At 38.0% G+C, this 19,159-nt stretch overlaps 1 protein-coding gene across 1 annotated transcript in view; it reads left to right on the forward strand.

The window, feature by feature from the left end:
- LOC128991946 (uncharacterized) overlaps positions 1-19,159 on the forward strand; it is an 80,202-nt gene that overhangs the window by 39,002 nt on the left and 22,041 nt on the right. The window contains exon 2 of the mRNA XM_054415244.1: positions 3,843-3,928. Coding sequence (XP_054271219.1) covers positions 3,843-3,928 — 86 coding nt within the window. The remainder of the gene's footprint in view (positions 1-3,842; positions 3,929-19,159) is intronic.

Consider the following 19,159-nt stretch of genomic DNA (forward strand, 5'->3'; position numbering starts at 1 on the left):
TTACCAACAGTTACAGAACGGTCCGAGACATCTCAATGCAGATAATAGTCTGATCGCCCAGGGATATCGGCTCCCTGGACCGTCAGCTGAATGGATGTGGTAGCAGCTCACTGGGTACCGTTCTGTTGAGAGTCCTCAAGTGGTAGATCATTCCCACCGTTGTTACCAAAGTGGTGGGAACAGCTCTTCTTACTACGGGTGGAATCCAATCTCCAATTCTACATAGTATTACGATTCGTTTTTTAAGGTTTTATTGAAGTTTGAACCCAATAAAACAATCGAAAACATGAAAATCCTCGTCCATGCAATCTAGGGTTCCTTATTTTCTGTGGCATCTAATCTGCCGAGAAAAAAACGGGGCAAAGCCCGCGGGTTACAGCTAGTTATCCATAATTATTAGTTACAAGAACCAATAAATATTTCTTCGGCTAATGACAAATTGATGTCATCTTCTAGGGAAAATACAAGCAGAAACTGCACCATCCTAACTCACATCCCCAATATTCTCCATCAACATCGCCCTGTCACAAATCACAATGCTTTCTTTTCCATACAAGGTTATGAGGTGGCCTTAGATCCTGTTAAGATCAGATCACAAGTAACTTACTGTCTCTGCCTCCGACTGACCCACGGTGAACCGCAGCACTTCCGTCCATCACACTTTCTCTGGCCGTCACGGTGTCAACGCTAATGGGATATAAACAAGCCCTTGCCCCAGCTGATACACATCGACGCCTTGGGCTTTCTATCCTGATTCGATGCCAATCAAACAATTCTTATCGGGGGTTTTCTTCGAAGACCGTTTGCAGAAGCAAAACGATTTGACTGAAAATTTGTTTTTTGTGGCCAATTTCATTTCGAGTAATCGTCGAGTTTGGTAATAAGCAGTAACATTTACCTAGTCTGCTATAATTTAATTCTGATCTGAAACTGAAGCTTTTATTAGTTGCAATGTTCTTTCCTGCAGCATCCACAAGACTGATAATATTCAGGCTCTTTCCCTTCAACAAAATATGTCTTCAACTAAAGTTTCCGACCCGAATGAAAGGTCAATTTATAGAGAATTTGTGTAGACATTTCACTACAAACAAATTACTTGTATCGAAGTAAAACACAGGCCCCAATAAAGTAAAGTAATTAAGTAAATTTTGTATTGTTGTATAAAACATAGTTTGTTTTATATATGCAGTCTCAAAGATTTCATTTATAATTACGGTCTGGCATGTATACGTGATATGCAATGATAAATGTAGAATATGCGATCAAGATAGTCTTAACCTTTCTTTTCTGTCCACTCTTTCACTTTCATTCCGATTTGCCTTTCTCTTGAAGAATTATCGCTCCAATTTCAATTTCCAGATGGTGGCCCCTTACTTCCTATTATTTGTTGTGTTCAATTCATTTCGCACTTTTCGTTGCATTACGATTTTCTTCTCGACAACTATAGCAACATTCAGGTTTGAAGCTACCAATAAACACTCAACTTTCTTCCATCTACTACTGATATCGTTCATAGTGAATCTGAATCCGATCCGATCTGATTGGTGGTGTAATTGGTCCGTAAACGGTTGGCCCTGCTCTAGTTAGACTCGTGTCTGAACATTCATCAGCTGACGTAACTGCTACAACAGGTGCGCCGAATTAGCTAAGGGTTCGAATAAATCAGGTTATCGAACTGAACTGGCTCTACACGCGCTGCAGAATCTCGTTCTTCAATCTTCAAGTGGAGCAGTATCAGTATCCAAACTGCGCAAAAGCTGTTGTTTTCGCGTTGCCAGCTAATTATAGGTTTACATTTTAAAAGAGTTTCTCAATCACCGGACCCGATAAAAAAATGTAAACATCGTAGCAAGTCTAATACAGAAGTAGGCTATTGCATAATATTGCATTTCTTTTGTGCGTTTATTTGGTGCTCAAGAAATTTGAGTATTGAGTATTTGTGATTATTAGCAGATGATAATGTTTAGGGTTCAAGATTTTCTTAGGTTAAGTATGTTAGTCCAATACAAAGTAAAGAAAGTTATATTTTGAAACTAATTTTATCCAAACAAAATTCTGGGTTTTCTGGTCCCAGCTCTTATTAACATTTTGTATCGAGATAATTTTATTGACTGTCATTATTATTCACCTTGATAGATATACGAGCATCTTCAGTTTTTCTATGGTGATCGTTGAACGTTAGATAGGTGAGGAGATATTATCATCGGGCTTGCCTACTAATCATAATGTTGGTTTGGGTTATCATTCAGATCTTGTCTTGATCTTTGGGCTTTTGATGATTGAAACAGCTGATGTAAGCCAGTAAAAAAACTATCAACTTAATTCAAAACTATTTTTTTCACACCGTCACTTTGCCACCCCCTCGTTGTGTTGGTGTCATACAAATATGATCACAACTAAAAAGAAATTGTTATATTGGTTATTTTAACCTCCAAAAAATAAACTTTGGCATCCAAGAGAGAAGTTGATACCACATCCAACTCCCCAATGTTTACTACTATCTCTCCGGCACAAAGCAAAATTACTCACATTACTTAGTAACAATTCATGAGAACTGTTGACAGACAGAACAGCCTATTGAGGGGGAAACAAAGTGAGAACTTTTAACACCCAGGTCTCACGTTTTGGATCAGACAGCACTTCTCACAATGAGAGCATCGTTTCGTTTCACCCATTAACGTACGTATCCGACGTGTAGTGAAAGTGAAACCATCGCATCGCGACGCTCGAGGTACGGGCTCACGTCATTCGCGTCATCCGCATTTTGTTATCATGTTAAAGTACATTGCAGTTCGTGATAAGAGGTTTGGTGGAGTTTCCGTTTCCGTAAACAGTGAAGGTGGAACCACTCACAGAAAAGGGGAATCAGCTTAAATCTTTTGCAAATTTTCAAATTAAAGCCTAAGGTTTTTTTACTGCGTTAATGAAGAACATAAATTACTTTAGGTAAACATGATATACAAAATGTCCTTAATCCTTCACAATTGTAGTTTAAGATCAAGTAAACATCCACCAAGGGAAAAATTTTATTTTTTTTCCAAGTAGCATTGCTGCAAAAATAACTTTTAAAAGTAAGGATTATTGATTTTTTATATATCTATTGGTGGCGTTTCTGGATTAGATTAGCCAGTAACATGACAATAACATAATATTTTATACAAAAATTGTCTTTTACTCCTTTTTACCTTAAACTTCACACCCTAGTTCGACGTGATTGTGGCACAGAATATAAACTAATGTACCTACAACATAAAAAATGAGTAATAAGTAAATTAAAGTATATAAAACTTCTGAACAGCCCACCAAATTTTGTGTAAACACACGTTTAACAATTTAATGTTCTTTCCAGCATTCACAAAATAGGAACATCAATTTCTGTCAATTATTGAACATAATTAACAGTAAATGAACATAAGTTCCACACAGAGCCAACATTTACCCGGGTAAAGTCAGCGTTCATTTGTGTATGAGATGCATATTGTGTGACTAAAAGGTGTGATAGTGATAGTGACTGGTGATAAATCTAGTGATATTGGATCTAGTGATGGAGTCCGAAAGAAGGTCATCCTCCACGTCCTCCCAGCTGATAGAGAGGACCAAGAACCGCAGAACTATCAGGAGGTTTACCAAGTGTGTACTGCAGGTAAATGTTGGTAGTGGTAGTGACTAGTGATAAGGTTAGTGATATAGTGGTGGACACTAAGGGAAGGTCTTCATCACTGTCAACATGCTGAAAATCTTTGCAAATTGAGGGTCGAATTTGACTTATTTAACGTCAATGACTTGGCAACTACCCAAGGGGAATAGTCTAGTTTGTCTAATAATGGTGTTTTTTGTTCCAGGGACAAAATGGATTTGAAGAACTTCGCCGGTATATCAAGCAGGGTGGAGACTTTTGCAAGGACCTCAGTGCTGTCCTGCAGGAAAGGTAAGAAGTTCTAAGATCGCCAACAGAAAAATATAGCGCATTTTCAAATATTCCATGCTAAATTTAAATTAAGTCCTGTAGGCCTAATGATAATGTGCGTTTTTATAAGTTGATAATACTAACTGGAATAAAGCTGTCCGAGAAATAGTGTTTCAGAGAACCAAAGTGTGTGCGACATGTGATTTCAACAAGTGGTGTGATAAGAACAAGTATTGTGAACTCAGATGCATAATACTGTATGAGCAAAATTAGGAAATACCATGAATTGCAAAAGGTCAAGGCTACTGAAAGTTGATGCTGTAAAATATTTTATTTGGATAACAAGTGAGAAAAATAAACTATAAAAGTGCCGGACTGTAATCAGCTTGGACCATCGAAAAGCTAATTGCAGCGTGGTTAACCTAAAAATCTTAATACAATTGTTAACCACCTATTTCTGAATCTCATGTAAAGTTTTAAATATTAATGGTTTGTACAAATAGTTATATCAATGCCACAGTTTCTTATAGGGAATAATCAAACTCTGGAACATAGCCTTCTTCGGGTAGTTCTTCCGCACTCAATTTAAGTAAACCTTTGTCATCAATAGTTATATTAATTTGAAAATTTAGAATATACTTACTGCTAATTTGAAGTCGTCAATACACGCGATTCCCTCGTATATTACATCACGGACGTTGTCATTAATGATTAAAATCAGAAATGACAAATAACATTTCACACTAAGAAATGAGCTTGTCTTTATGATAAACCATAACAGCAAAGTAAACTTTATTTACATTTTAAATCAAATCAACACATGACTATAAAATTAAATAAGACAAAAAAGTCTTTCAGAAATAAATAAAAACCAGTTAATTTTTAACAAAGTATTGAACTTTTTAAAACCAGAGGCATAACATAACACGACAAATTACACAACACTTGGTAGGTTTGATTAAATCCCAGTAAGAATTAAATCACTATCCGTACTTGCTCAGAACATTCCAGGTTTCTAGCAAGGGAAGAACAAGATTTCATTTTGAAACATGATTGTTTCAAAATGCAATCTTGTTCTTCCCTTGCTAGAAACCTGGAATGTTCTGAAATTTTTACCAGTCAAAAATTTTTACACCAGTCTGTAGTTTATTTTTGTTTAGCCACAAGATCATATTCTTATGAATCGACATCTTACCCCTTCTTAAATCGCTTAGAGTATTTATCGATATTAGCTTCACCCTTGAGAATAGAGTTGTCTTTCAAATAGCATGATTATATTTTCATAGATAAAATATGTTTATACGATTAGCTATAAAGGAGACTTTGACTTTAATCCTTTTAAAATGATATATTTAGTAAACATACTTTGAAGCTTTAGTAAACAGGTGAGGAGATTTCTTGTAGGAGTTAAAGTGAATTTTAATGTCCATTGATAACGAACGATAAAACGACAACAAAATTCTAACAAATAAACAATATTGAAGAGCAACGTTGTCTAGATTGATTTGCAGGGCAATTACTAGGCCTGCCTACAGTCGAAATTGAATAATAGGTGATCTATTCATAATTTTGAAACTGTCTGTATGCTTGTAGAAAAAAGGGATATGGGTTTGCTGACAATTTTCACTAAAGTTTTTGATGCTAATTCAATATTTTTAGGCACGATCCTTTGCTATCACGACTCTCGAAGGGAATAATAACCTAGCACACTATAAAGGAAGCATTTAACGAGAATAATCGTAAAAGAAAGAACCAAACGCCATAAGTATCACTTTCGGTTACCTCCCGCTATCTCCGCGTCCCGATATCTCCGCGTCCCGCCACCTCCGTGTCCCGCCATCTCCGAATTTCAGAGTGACCCCTATAATCCTTGGTTACTACCTGACTTCCCGTCCTAACCTAACATAACCTAACCTAACCTAATCCAACCCAACCTAACCTAACCCACGGGTTAAATTTTCATTAAATCTCCCATCCACGGGGCTTCGCGGCTGCGAAGCCCCGTGGATGCAATGACAGCTACCAACGCAGGCAGTGACGGGATTATAAGGGTCACTCAAGAATTCGGAGGTGGCGGGACAGATTTGGGTTCGGAGGTGGCGGAACGCGGAGATAGCGGGAGCACACGTCACTTTCTAGTGTGTTGTGATAAGAGTCTTGTTATCAAAGGCTTCTCCTGGCGAGGGCATTTGTATCGAGGTATTATTGTAAGTAGAGATGGAGGATAAGTTGTAGAAATCTTGCTTAAATGGTTTCGTTAATTCCATGTTGAATTACAAACGAAGGACTTAACCATGCAATGTTGCTTATTGAATTCCTGTGCACTTCATTTATGAATTTCTTTATAAAAAAAAACACACGCACACGGTAATGTAATTCTCGCAAACTCTCTAAAAACAAGCTTGAACTTAATTCCATCCTGTCGCAGGACCACCAAAGTTAAATTTTTTCACTCCCTTGGATCACTTCCTCGCCCAACGGCAAATCGCCTACCCCCAGGCACCGGCGATCTCCCCGGACGATAGTGTACCTCGAATGCGCTGAGCCTGGGGGGCGGAGACCATCACGATGGTTGATGGTTTACTTTCTCCGTCGCGACGCGCACATCTGGGCCGCCTTTCCTCGGACATCACGTGGCACACATTAGCTGACCATCAGCTGTTGTTGATCAGCTGTTAGGAATATCATTCCCTCAAATATTATTCAAGGTTGCTTACTAAGGGTGTTTGTTATATTCTGCTTCAAACTTCAACCTCGATTGTAAAACAACTGGTCTTAGTAAGAAGGGTACATGCTCTATGAGGTCTGTCTTTTACTCCTTCAGCATTCATTGTGTTTTATGCAACCTAAATATATTTACATCACTGTGTTTAAACTATTTGGTGTAGCTTGACGAGCAATCTCACAATTCTTACGTTCAAGTCTCTAGAATATGTTACGCGTTTAGTAGTGAGTAAACTGTGAGGACTTTAATTTTCATGTACTGCTACTTAGAATCAAATTTTTGTACACTTGGTGGTAATGTGTCAATAGTCAAATAGTTCCTATTGGTGAATCAACACAAACAGCCGGTATTAAGCTAATTAATTCGCTAATTAATTCGCGGATTTCCAATTTAGGGAATAAGCTATTCCCGAAGGTCTCATGGTAAGACATAGACCCGGGACCGATTTACTTTTTCGTGTTGAGGTCCCTCGAGGCCAAAAATACCATCCGTTCAAATGCATATATATATATATATGTGTGTGTCCGTTAGCGCGATAACTCGAGCAAAAATGATCCGATTTTGATGAAATTTGGTATAAACCTGTAAACCTAAATTTATTCGAACGAGTTCGCGAACCAGCATGACCGGACTACGGGAACGGGGGTTTATTTGTTTTTTTTTTAATTTTTTAACCCTAACACCATAAAATTTTGCAATTTATTTCCAAACCATATTTTAGAGCTTAAAAAAAACAATTTAGTACATTGAAGCGTTATTATGCGCCTAATGGTAAATTTAAAATTCTCATGTTATTCTTATGGATAATAAGTACGGTTGTATACACTGTTGTAGTTTGCTTGTTTATGAACATATTTTGATCAAATTTAGGAAATTCATTTGTTTCATACTAAACTAATAACATTTAACAACAAAACACTTTTTACCCTCCCTGTTGCAAATAACCCAAGTACTTGTTAAGCTGTCATTTAAATAGGGAATAAATGTGATATTTTTAAGGAGACATTTTCGTGTAAATCCAATCAGGCAAATGGAAATTCGCTTAGTCTGCAGGTTTGCTGCGGCAGGGGTATTGTAAAGTTAATGCAGGTTTATCTTAGGTGGCTGTGAGATATTGTAGTGTTTTTATCTACACTTCACCACCTATGTTGATAGCTAGGATTCAAAACCCATTAAGCCTGTAATGTTTCTTCGACATCTTCATCCCAACCAACTCTGCCCCCTTGTCGATGCATGCGATGTAGCAGTCTACATGTTTACTTGTCACTTAACCCGTGTTGTATCGGCCACGAGTCAGTTTGTACTGTACCTCATGTCGCAACTTTGACGTCCAGATAATCACCGTTGCACAACAACCAAATGCTGAACTTTTCAAACTGCGAGGACCTTTGCGAAGACCCCGGACGTGGCCCGAGGCTCCTCTAGAAACAGTAGTAAATCGAGTCGAATCGGTCTCGAAACTGGTTGTTGGAAACGCAATTTCGAGTATTCGTGATCCAGGTGTATTCTTCCTGGGGTGTTTTGGAAATTGGCCGAGAGTATCAGTTAAATTCACCAATTCAGGGAAATATCTTGAAATTTCTATAATGAACTGTGTTGAAAAATCTTTGTAAACTGTTGTCAATTTTTATTCTTATTAATAGTTTGAAGAATTTATCATTCAAATATTTGATTCACAATTGGCTCAAGAAATGGCATGGGTAGTTTCAGAAGATATAAAGATCATTTGTAGCACGGTTACAAATGGCTCATAAACTATTTGAGAGAATTGCTGAAACTGACTTACAGAAGCTTACTATTTTGAAGCTTACCAACAGTTTTAAGGAAACAGATTGGTCATACCATTAAAGAGTTGTCAACTCTTCTTATCCGGAAACTAAACAAAAACATTTTACCAAATTACTATGATCACACAGTAGTGTAACAATTTATATTCCATCTTCTGGCTGTACCGTTTTGGAAGAAAGTTTAGTGGTGTGAGAAAGCTTTCAGTGTGCAGTTCCTCGGTCTTTCCCATCACCGCAAGTGTTCACCCCTTCCATATTATTCCGAGTCAGAATTATATGTTTCTGACCACAACGTTGTGGTGAGTGACCGTTGATGGTGTTGAGCGGTTTTGGCAGTTCCCATTTCGATTGTACTCTTTTCGCAGGATGAACTGTTCGTGTTTAGAGTTATCTTTCAGTACCCAAGAAAGAAAGCCAAAATTCCATAGATTATAGCAAAGTAATAGCTACAAATAAGACGGATAAATAGTGTTGTGTGACAGTTGGAAATAAAGCTGTAAAATGAAATCCACTTAGCCTATTCCATATAATCGTTTCCTGCATGAGTCCAATGATACCTCAAGCTGCTCGTTCCTTTGGAAGTTTTGTTTGGCTATGGGGGAGATTCTGTTTTTTAATCTCTTTTACAGTTTAACCCTCTTGGTTAGGCTAGGTCTTTCAGAAAGTTTTCCACCATTTTGCAGAGCATAATGTATGCTAGGAGCATAGTGCTCACATGAAACACTTCCTAAATCCAACTGTTCGCAGAGCGAATGCTATCCACCATCAGTTCACGTCTTCCCGGACTTGTTAAGCTGTTACGTTACGTAACGAAGGATTCATACGATACCATCGAGTTATATCGCAGATTAATGTATGATTACACGCAACATGCATTTATCGGTAACATCGAGCAAAATCGTGACTTCCAGCCGATAGCTTCAACATGCACAAGCGTCGAACGAGGAAGCAAGGAAATTGACTTGAATAACCTAAAGTGGATGAGTATGATGACTTAGGGAACCACGTATCTTATGTGGAGTTGCTTAATCAATTTGATCAACTTCAATCCTGAGTTAGTCTTACTTCCAATAGAGTTCTGCTTTCTGCAACACAATGTCAGATGTAGTTGAAAAATTGAGAAAACTTATCACTAGTGAAGCCACACTCAGTTATCCAATCACGGAAAAAACATAAGTTGTCTGTGATCCGATGCTTGTAATTTATCAAGCCGTGTGAAAATATATATATTTCGATTGATAAATGTATGTACTCTTTAGTTTTCTTCTAGAACATTATTGCATTTTTTTATAAGATCAGGAACCAACATGCTTTTTTCTGCAATTAAACTGTGTGTGTATCATAACCAATCTTCATAGCAACAGTCCGTTTTCGTCACATAAAAAGCCTCTGTGCTAACAATGGCTAAGCCAATCGGCCTTCAGCTAGGCCTGAGGCTGTAGCCTCCACCACAGTCATTGCCAAGGCCCCTCTCTGCAGACGACACCGGTTCACCCAGTTGTGCCAGTAAAATCAGCTGAGTTCACGACAGGTCAAGGCAATCAGCCTAGCGAGAGGTCCTAACACCCTTGTAGGTCGGGTTTTCGCTTTTCGCTGAGCTCTACGAGACGTGTGGATCAGGTGGAGGTTTCACCGTAGAAAGTATTCATGGGGTCATCATGGCACTGACCCAGCCTTCGATGACAGGAGGGGGGAGGTGTAATTGTTACTTACGCTAAGGATTGTGGTAAATGTTTTATATACGATATACATATTTGTATTTGGAAAAATGGACAGCTGAAAGAGCTGAACGTGAATATATCTATACATCTATCTATATATCTATCTATACTACAGTATTACAAAATTGAGGTGGTGTCTGTATGTCTGTCTGTCCGGCTGCCACGACTAAAATACTAAACCGATACAGCCCAAATTAAGCACAAATATTGTCCACATACCTAGAAATGTCACAGGACTATCCACTTCCCTGAGTTCCTCTCGGGCTCCGCCCCCTTTAAAAAGTTTTGAGGTGAGGTTTTCAAAAGTCAATGTTAATTGGTCTCCTTGGAAGCATGAGAAAATTCACAATCCTTGTTTACTTTTGCTTGAGATTTCAATGTAAACAGTCAGAATTGCGCTATTTTTTAATAAAACACTCAAAAGAGTTTTGCTTTCAAGATACATAGTAGCCATTTGTGATGATTCACAACAATAAATAGCCTTAACATAAATCATTATTGGCAATCATAGTAAAAGTGATTCGTCAATGAAATGAGACTGATATACTAGCAAAGATCCAAAACGAATGCATAATAAAATATTCCCATTTTCGTTATCAGTTGTTTCCTGTAATACATTTTTGTAATAAAAATTCCTACGAAAGTGTGAGATTTCAAATCAGAATCACAGGATGAGTTTTAAGAATCTATTTTTACAACATGTCTCTTAAATATTCTTTCATGATTCGTGAAAATGTCTGCAGAAGTCCAATGAATAAGGTGAACTGAGTTCAGTTTTAATTCTTTTAGCCACCCTGCTACCAGCCAGCTCCAATATCCAAATCTATGGAGTGCACACTGTACACACCTGCTGAGGACCCACTATCCATCCACCTGTAGGGGAAAGTTGACAACATCGCGATTTCTCGAAGATCACGATAAGGATTAGGCCAAGAGACAGGTTCAGGGTCAACTGGATCTCTTCTCCGGGGTGATGCACGACTGTAAACAATAGTGGAGTGATTCAAACCGGAGTAAGTTGTTATTGGACGCATCACGAGGGATAAAAATTGAGTTCTTTTATTTAATAAGATTATCAGAAATACCTTGGTTCCGTTCATTAGACATTGAATTGTTCCCAAAATGTTGACTTGAATTTAAGCCTAGAGGAACAAAATAATGTCCATACCGGAAGGTCACTTCCAACTTTAAAACGGATTAATACTGTGTAAAATAGTAAATTTACTTACATGTTAGATAATATTTTTACGACGTACACCCGGTTGCGTATTTTCAGGCTAGGAGGGTAAGACGATGAGTATAATGTATAAGATGTCAGCTTTGTTATTGATTTAGATTAACTGGTAATTTAGCAAGGACCATTGTTGAAAAAGCTTAATAATAAAGTATGGTTTGGTTCAGTTTCCAACCTCCTGATTACCACACGAGCTCAACATACCGCTCAGATATCCACAAGATTTGATGTCGTCACTATTTCCAACAATATTTTCGATACCGATCGATACCCCTAGTAGGAGTTCTTCATTCGCTGCTCAACCATGCTACTGAAGTTCAGTAGCTTGTTTGGATGTTAGCATGTTAGGAAATGGAAAATATATTTCCTAAGGGTAGAGATGTAAAATACCCGGGTACTTATAACTGCGGGTTACCCAATTAACACAAGGAGAGGTAATTGATATGTTGTCCGGCGAGGGCTACTGTCCGGTGTCTAGTGCTCGGTTGGCAACAACATGCTCAGCAATTACCTACGACCTTGACTGGTATCGGAGGAAACTTCGATTATACATACACTCTACTTCCTCGCAACAGGTGCTCGACTACTCGTTTCTACCAATGTATGCGAACACACAAACGTATGACGCAAGCGTTCATAATATTGCTTGCAGACACTTCCACTTGTGCACCTGTTTAATAAGTAGCATTGGTATCAATAGTATGATGGGAAAAGTGCCGGTGATTTGAAAAATCTATCCAGTGAAGATTGCAACAGCCAATAAAAGAATGCATTGCGTCTATGAAACGTCCGTAATAGGTGCTCTTGGAAACGCAATGCAGGTACATTTTTCAACTCTCAACAATTTAGATACCTCACTTTTTAACATCTTATCAGGAGCTAGAAGTCTTTAAGTTATTTATACACAAAAAAACTATATAGGGTATCAGTGTGGTTCTTCATATATAGCATTAAACAGATTTATTTCAAACTTCTGGCTCTTATTTACAACTCGAGTCCTCTGCAATTTCGGAGAGAGTAGGACAAGTGAAATCCGAGTTTAGTTGGTAGTTTGGCAAAATCATCTTCACAAAAAGTCAATACCATGAAAGATTGTGTTGATATTGGAGAAATCCAATAATGATACGGTACCTGTATTAGTTAATGCTAGGACCAAGAAATTTCGTTTTTGTTGCAACATATCTTCTTTATTTGGTTTGAAAGACGGTGTAGATGAATCTGAGTCAAGTGATATTGTAAAATCTGATGTGTATAACCTCTCTCTGAATGTCTCATATGATTGTTATAAACCAATATGTCTGTTTGTAGTTGGATTAGAAACAAACGTTTTAGCATACAGTACTTACGGGAGATGACGAAATGAAACGTGGCTCTTAGGAATATTCAGTAGTCGAACTCGGAGTTGAATCACACAGGAAAGCAATTAGCTAAACTCAGTATAAAGTAACTTTACCTCATTAGGTTGGTTATCAAGATGCAAATTGAGAACCTCAAACTTGAGAACCTGCTCAAATAATCTCAAATGTCATTTTACCAATGAATAATTTGTACACTGCGTTAAAACAATAACCATGGTCTAACATTTGCATGCACCGTTTGTAAAGTATTGGCCTTATAGGTTGCTAAGTAACTATGTTGTTTGAACAAATTGAAAAAGTAAACAAAAGACTTGTGTTGTAACATGTGTTTATAGCAAGACGTCCATAGTGTACTAGCAAATTAAAAAATACATTGCAAAGGGAAAAATATCAGTTGTAACTATTGAACAAAGATTACACCATTGACTATTTCAAAGATTACACTGAAGATTACTCGAAATAAAGGGAAATAGAGCAAGTGTTGATGAGTGTTTCGTGTTGGTAACGTTTGAGTGCACTGGCGTCAACTCAATGTTTCACCATTATTTAAGGGTATATTTTACAATTTTTATTCACTATTTTTTTTGTAGTTTACCTAATTTTGACAGCTGTATTCAGGAAAATTTTCATCATAATAAATTGAAATTCCACTTAAACTTAAATAATAAAAGCCAAAATTTGTTGTACATAAAATGTGAGTTTCCTTTCCTATTGCTTTTACAATCGAAATAAACCATACCGAGACATGGCTCGGTCCCCCGGAACTTAGTAATTGAATGTAGTTCTTACATTCAATATGACTCACCGTGTGTCATAGATTATTCTTGGTTGTTGGTAGACTTAACAAGGGGTTAATAATACATGGGCTAAGGCTGTTACATTTGAAAAGTCGTCGTATAAAAGTAGTAGCATAGCAACATAATATGTTTAAGTATTTATCTTCGATCAGTGAAGTTAGCGTTGATCCTGAATTTTCACTTTCTTACTCTGAGCTAACTTTGTGAATAAGGATTTCTTCTACTTAAGCTAACAAATTTTAACAAAACTCCCTTAGTAGATTTTTAAGACAATTTTGTTGTTAGTTCTGTACTGCAGAGGTCGTGTTTTTATTTACAATTGGTTTCTTGTTATTTCAGCCATTTAAAACCTTGTTTAACCAAATAAAACTATCTAATCATAAGCAATAACTCGTCCCCTAGTTATAAAACCAAACAGTGAACCACAAATCAAGAAATTAACCCTAAAATTACATAAACAACATTTTGTCAACACTATATAGCGCCCAGTGTCACCGTTCATGAACTACACACGAAAGACGAGCTTCAAAATTTACTTTGGGATGAAAATCTACTTGTGTTGGTTAGTCTGTGTTTTAACGTATGTATTCCAACTCAAGTTAGTGTCGATGATATACTCCAACGTCGAAATCAACCACTTAGCACACAATAATCAGGAATGGAACTCGAGGACAACAATAAAAACAGCGTTCAGATGCACTTCAGGCCGCATTTTGCATCCTTGGTAAGACTGAAGGTCGTAGCGTCAATTTAATGTTTTTGTGTCTGATGCCTTAAAAGCACTCTTTTACTCTTTATAATTTAAACTTGAAAATGTGCCCTTGTTCTCTGCAAGTCCAAACCAATGTTCCCGTTTGTTCAAAGGATTGAACCAAAACTACAATTTCTGTTACACCAATCAACCAACGTTGATTACAAATCTAGAATTGTTGGATGAAGATGGAAATGTCAAAGAGTCAATATACAGAAAGACAGATGGCCTAGAAATGCTTCCGAGAATTTATAGCCGTCTCTAACTAACTCGTCTGTGGAATCTGCTTGTCCGCCCTTTCTAGCTACTGAGATCTCTCTAGTTTCTAGTGATGGCGCGGAAACATCAGTGATTTGTCTTCCGGAAGAAAGACTAGAAAAACTCGATCTTTACCGAGCGATTCCTTTTGTGAAGAGAAAGTCTGCCGTTATGGCGTATGTGTTCAACACATATCATTTACGGTATAGATCCTTATCTGACCAACTAACTTATTAATGGCCCTTCTTTCAGCGGATGGTTTGACTTGTATGGTGGAACACTCGACTAACAATTAACAGTTATAACAATGAGTAGTTGGCATTTCATGTGTCTTGTTATTGGATATTCAACATAATATGTTCCTGTAGTTGGGTATGCGTACGTTTAGCAGTTGGTACAGAGAAGATTATAACATTGGATTTAATTATGTTATCATGATCCATCCTTTCTTGGTATTGGTAGTGATTTATTAAAGCTACAAGTAAACACGTTGCTCGAAATCGAGCAATTGCAAAGAAGTAAAGTAGCCTAGTTATTTAAAAACAAATAAAAGTCATCATAATTTCCGATGAGTTTAAAAGACTTTGAAATGAAAAATAACAGCAATTAAAATATACAGCTGATCAAAATGTAAACAATCATGTTCTTCATAAGGGATAACATGGGAACTTTAACAGCCACTGGGGCAGAGCCCAAGGGACTTTAAAAAAAAATGTAAGGCCAGTTTGCAAATCTACGCGACACGCTCTTTCCAATGAGACGTCAATGGATAAAATCGGTTAAGAAATAGTGGAGGAGTTCAACCGACAGTTTCATGTAGCGTATTAATTATACAGGGTGACAAAAAAGTCTGGAAACGGTTTGATATCTTTTTAACTAAATTCGTTAGAAAATTCAAACTTTTTACATCAACTTATATGTATGAAAACTACTTTTTCCAAGCATTATCACTTTTTTACCATCACCAGGGGACGGCCCATGAGGAGTCGGTACATAATCTTTAATGTAAGCATAGGTTGATATGCATGTCATTTTAAAGGTCTGGTCAAGTGGAGTTCATTGCCGGAAACCGCGTCAAAAAAGGTTCATCCGTTACAAAATGGCGGCAGTCCAAAGTTCTTGCGGAATATACCTGCAGAGGCCTTAGTATTGGTAAATACTCATAGTGAACATTACCCTTATTTGTGTTATAAGGCCCGGCGCATATTGAGACGCAGTCGGAGCAGCGCAGCGTAGTGCAGCGCAGGGCAGCGTTTTGTAAACCATGTATTTGCTAGGACACGCGCATATTATCGCGCAACGCAGCGCAGGGCAGGGCAGTCCCGCACGTGGACTGCGCGCACTTGTGGTCGAGTCACAAGTGTCTGTGCCGCATTGCTCACATGCGCCGGGTTGACTAGTGTTTTGTGACGGATCTAGAGGGTAATTAATAGAAATTGTGCGTTTATATCCAGTTTTTACGTTACCAGTCATAGTAAGTATATAAATAGTAATTACAAGAATTAAATCTGGGAGAAAATACGAAAATCACTAAACATTGCAATTTTTTTCGCCCTTTCTTTCTTGTTCTCTGGTGAAGAAGTAACAATAAATCTAGAACAGCACCTGAATCTGATTCAGAACTCAAATCCTAATATTTAACAACATGTTCACACAAGAAACTGTGTCACTCCTATACGAGAACTGTACGACATTGCTTCCCAATATGCGATGTCAACTGTGCAACACAGACTTTTTGCCCAATTCTGCCCTGTGCTGTGCTGCACTGCCCGGACCGTGCCGCACAGCTCAATATGCGCCTGGGCTAATAAAGCTTTGTTTGCACTAGGGCGGCACGGCACGGACGGGCAGCCGTCACACAGTTTTTTAACATTGAACATATGGTGTAAAATGCCGGCAGTCCCAGGGACCCCGGCAACGGACAACCTGCAATTTTTCGCCTTATGTTCAATGTTAAACAAATGCTGCACTAGTGCGAACGAGGCTTGAAATAGTTACAAATCGGTTGTTCAAGGAATGTAAAACTTTTTGATTTAAAATAATGTATTTATTTTACAGTTTATTAAACATATGATTGTATTAAATCAAAATTAGACCTAACCTAAAATATCAAAAAACCAAACAATAATATACTACTTTCTAAATTACTGTTAATCACCTAGGCCTAAAACAATTTTATTAGGGTCTTTAGTTGGGGCTTTTACGCCCCCAGTCCCAACTTTAAGTCTTATAGCTGTCTGGCGCCCCCCCTAAAACACTTGGCTGACTGGCGCCCTAGGCTCCAGCCTAATGGGTAATCAGGCCCTGGCTTTCAATAGTGGTTTTTGTGCATATGAATGTAACAGAATATTTTTTTGGAAAGTGTTCTTAAAAACAAAGAAGAAGTTATCAATTGCAAATGTTCTTATAATAGTAACATGGCGAGTTTATATCACATTAGATTTAATTATCAAAGACATGCTTGGTTTTTGGATCAAACAATTTTTAGCAAAGAGGTTCTCAAATTTAATTGTAAATGTCTCTTGCAGCGGATAAAAAAATCAAGAAATAAATACTGTATGAATGGTTTTTTAACGCACAGTTTTAAAGCACAAATCTATACAGGGTGACAAAAAAGTCTGGAAACGGTTTAATATCTTTTTAACTAAATCCGTTAGAAAATTCAAACCTTTCACATCAACTTACATGTATGAAAACTACTTTTTCCAAGCATTATCATTTTTTTACCTCTACCAGGGGACGGCCCATGAGGAGTCGGTACATAATCTTTAATGTAAGCATGGGTTGATATGCACATCATTTTAAAGTTCTGGTCAAGTGGAGTTCATTGCCGGAAACCGCGTCTCAAAAGGTTCATCCGTTACAAAATGGCGGCTGTCCAAAGTTCTTGTGGAATATACCTGCACAGGCCTTAGTATTGGTAAATACTCGTATTAAACATTAGCTTGAGGGCTGAAACTGTATTTTAAAGTCAATTAGCTCATAGACTAATATTATTCAATCTTCAAAACAAATTTAACCGGGTTTCAAATTTCCCGGGTAATGTTCACTATGAGTATTTACCAATACTAAGGCCTCTGCAGGTATATTCCGCAAGAACTTTGGACTGCCGCCATTTTGTAACGGATGAACCTTTTTTGACGCGGTGTACTGTGAACTTAGTTTAAACAATGTCCTTCTGTATCTATACGCAACCAGAATTAATAGTGCCTATGACTATGTCATATTGTCACATAAGTGGTGGCAGAGAAGAGGGCTAGTGGTAGGGTGGAGGGGGGGGGCGCGAAAAAACGTCAGCCTACTGGCGACTAGAGCCTCAGGCCCTGTTGAAAGCAGCGAGATACTAATCCTCAATTCAACCACTATCCTCAGTACTTATAGAAATTCAAGCCCTCAAACAGTTTGTTTTTGTATGTGTTTTTACGCAAAAGCCACTGTTTTAGGTTTTTTTGTGTGTGTTAAAGGTCATAACCCGTTCGTTCTAAACCCTAGTCTCATTAATATCCGACGTCGTCTATTTTTTTAACTATCAATTAATTAGTTGTCCAATGACAAATAGAGGTTCAAAATTGTTCCGGATTGAGCCCAACAATCCTCATATTTGAAGGCGAGCTAACCACTCGGGTACCCAGACAATTCGACTAATACCATAGAACCTCCAGGAGTGACACAGTACATCCAATGACTTGCACCAGAACGTCTCAACTTCTCGGAAACGGAGTGTCAGATCCGCTCCAGTGACCGGCTTCCTGTCTCAGCCACAGCCTCCTGCATCTCGTCGCCACTCGGATGGTCGCGTCGTCACCGCCATGGCAGAGGCTGTCACGCATCCGTCACTCCTTCGGATCAGTATGACGTTTTTCTTTAAACAATACCGTTTCTGGGAATCACTTGTAAATGTAACTGTCTGCAATGTTACACCGTGATGTTAAGGTTAGTGGAGTGTGAGGTCCTAGAGTAGTTATGGTGAGCTCTCGGACTCTACCACTCTATTTTATATTCACAACGAAAATGTGCTAAATACACTGTGGCTGCTGCTAAGGATCGGCCTTTCCTGGCTTCCGCATGATGAGGTCAGATTCATAATCAAATCTAGGTAGCAGTAATGTCATTATGATGTGGTTAGGTGAAGTACCGTTACATTAATTACCATCGGTGGTCTGTGGATTCAGATGGACCTGTTTGAGGTCGAGTGAAGTAATTTGAGGTTTCTTTTTAGTGAATTTCTCATGTAGGAAATAAGCTATAACCGTAGTACTCATGATAAGACCTGGACACAGGACCGATTTACTTTTTCGTTTTGAGGTCCCCCGAGGCCAAAACACCCTCCGTTCAAATTCATACTGGGTGTCCATAAAAAACGGTTCAGGACTTTGGGAAATGAATCCTCATACTAAAAGGAAGAAAAACCTTTATGTGAAGGTATGTCCGAAAATGCATATTTAACCAGTTATCCGCCATCAGCAGATAACTGAGCCCTGTTGCGCTTTCAGAGTTCAGGACCATTTTAGGCCAATCGCGTGATCTCCCAGTCGCCGTCGTATTTATTGGATACATAGCGAACTGAGAAGTGTTTTTAAGTCGAACTTTGAATTAGTACGTTAAGTTTTCTTTTAGTTGT

Source organism: Macrosteles quadrilineatus, unplaced genomic scaffold (genome assembly GCF_028750875.1).
Source record: "Macrosteles quadrilineatus isolate MER2022 unplaced genomic scaffold, UCM_ALF_1.0 Scaffold_4__1_contigs__length_99947679, whole genome shotgun sequence".
NCBI classification, from domain to species: domain Eukaryota; kingdom Metazoa; phylum Arthropoda; class Insecta; order Hemiptera; family Cicadellidae; genus Macrosteles; species Macrosteles quadrilineatus.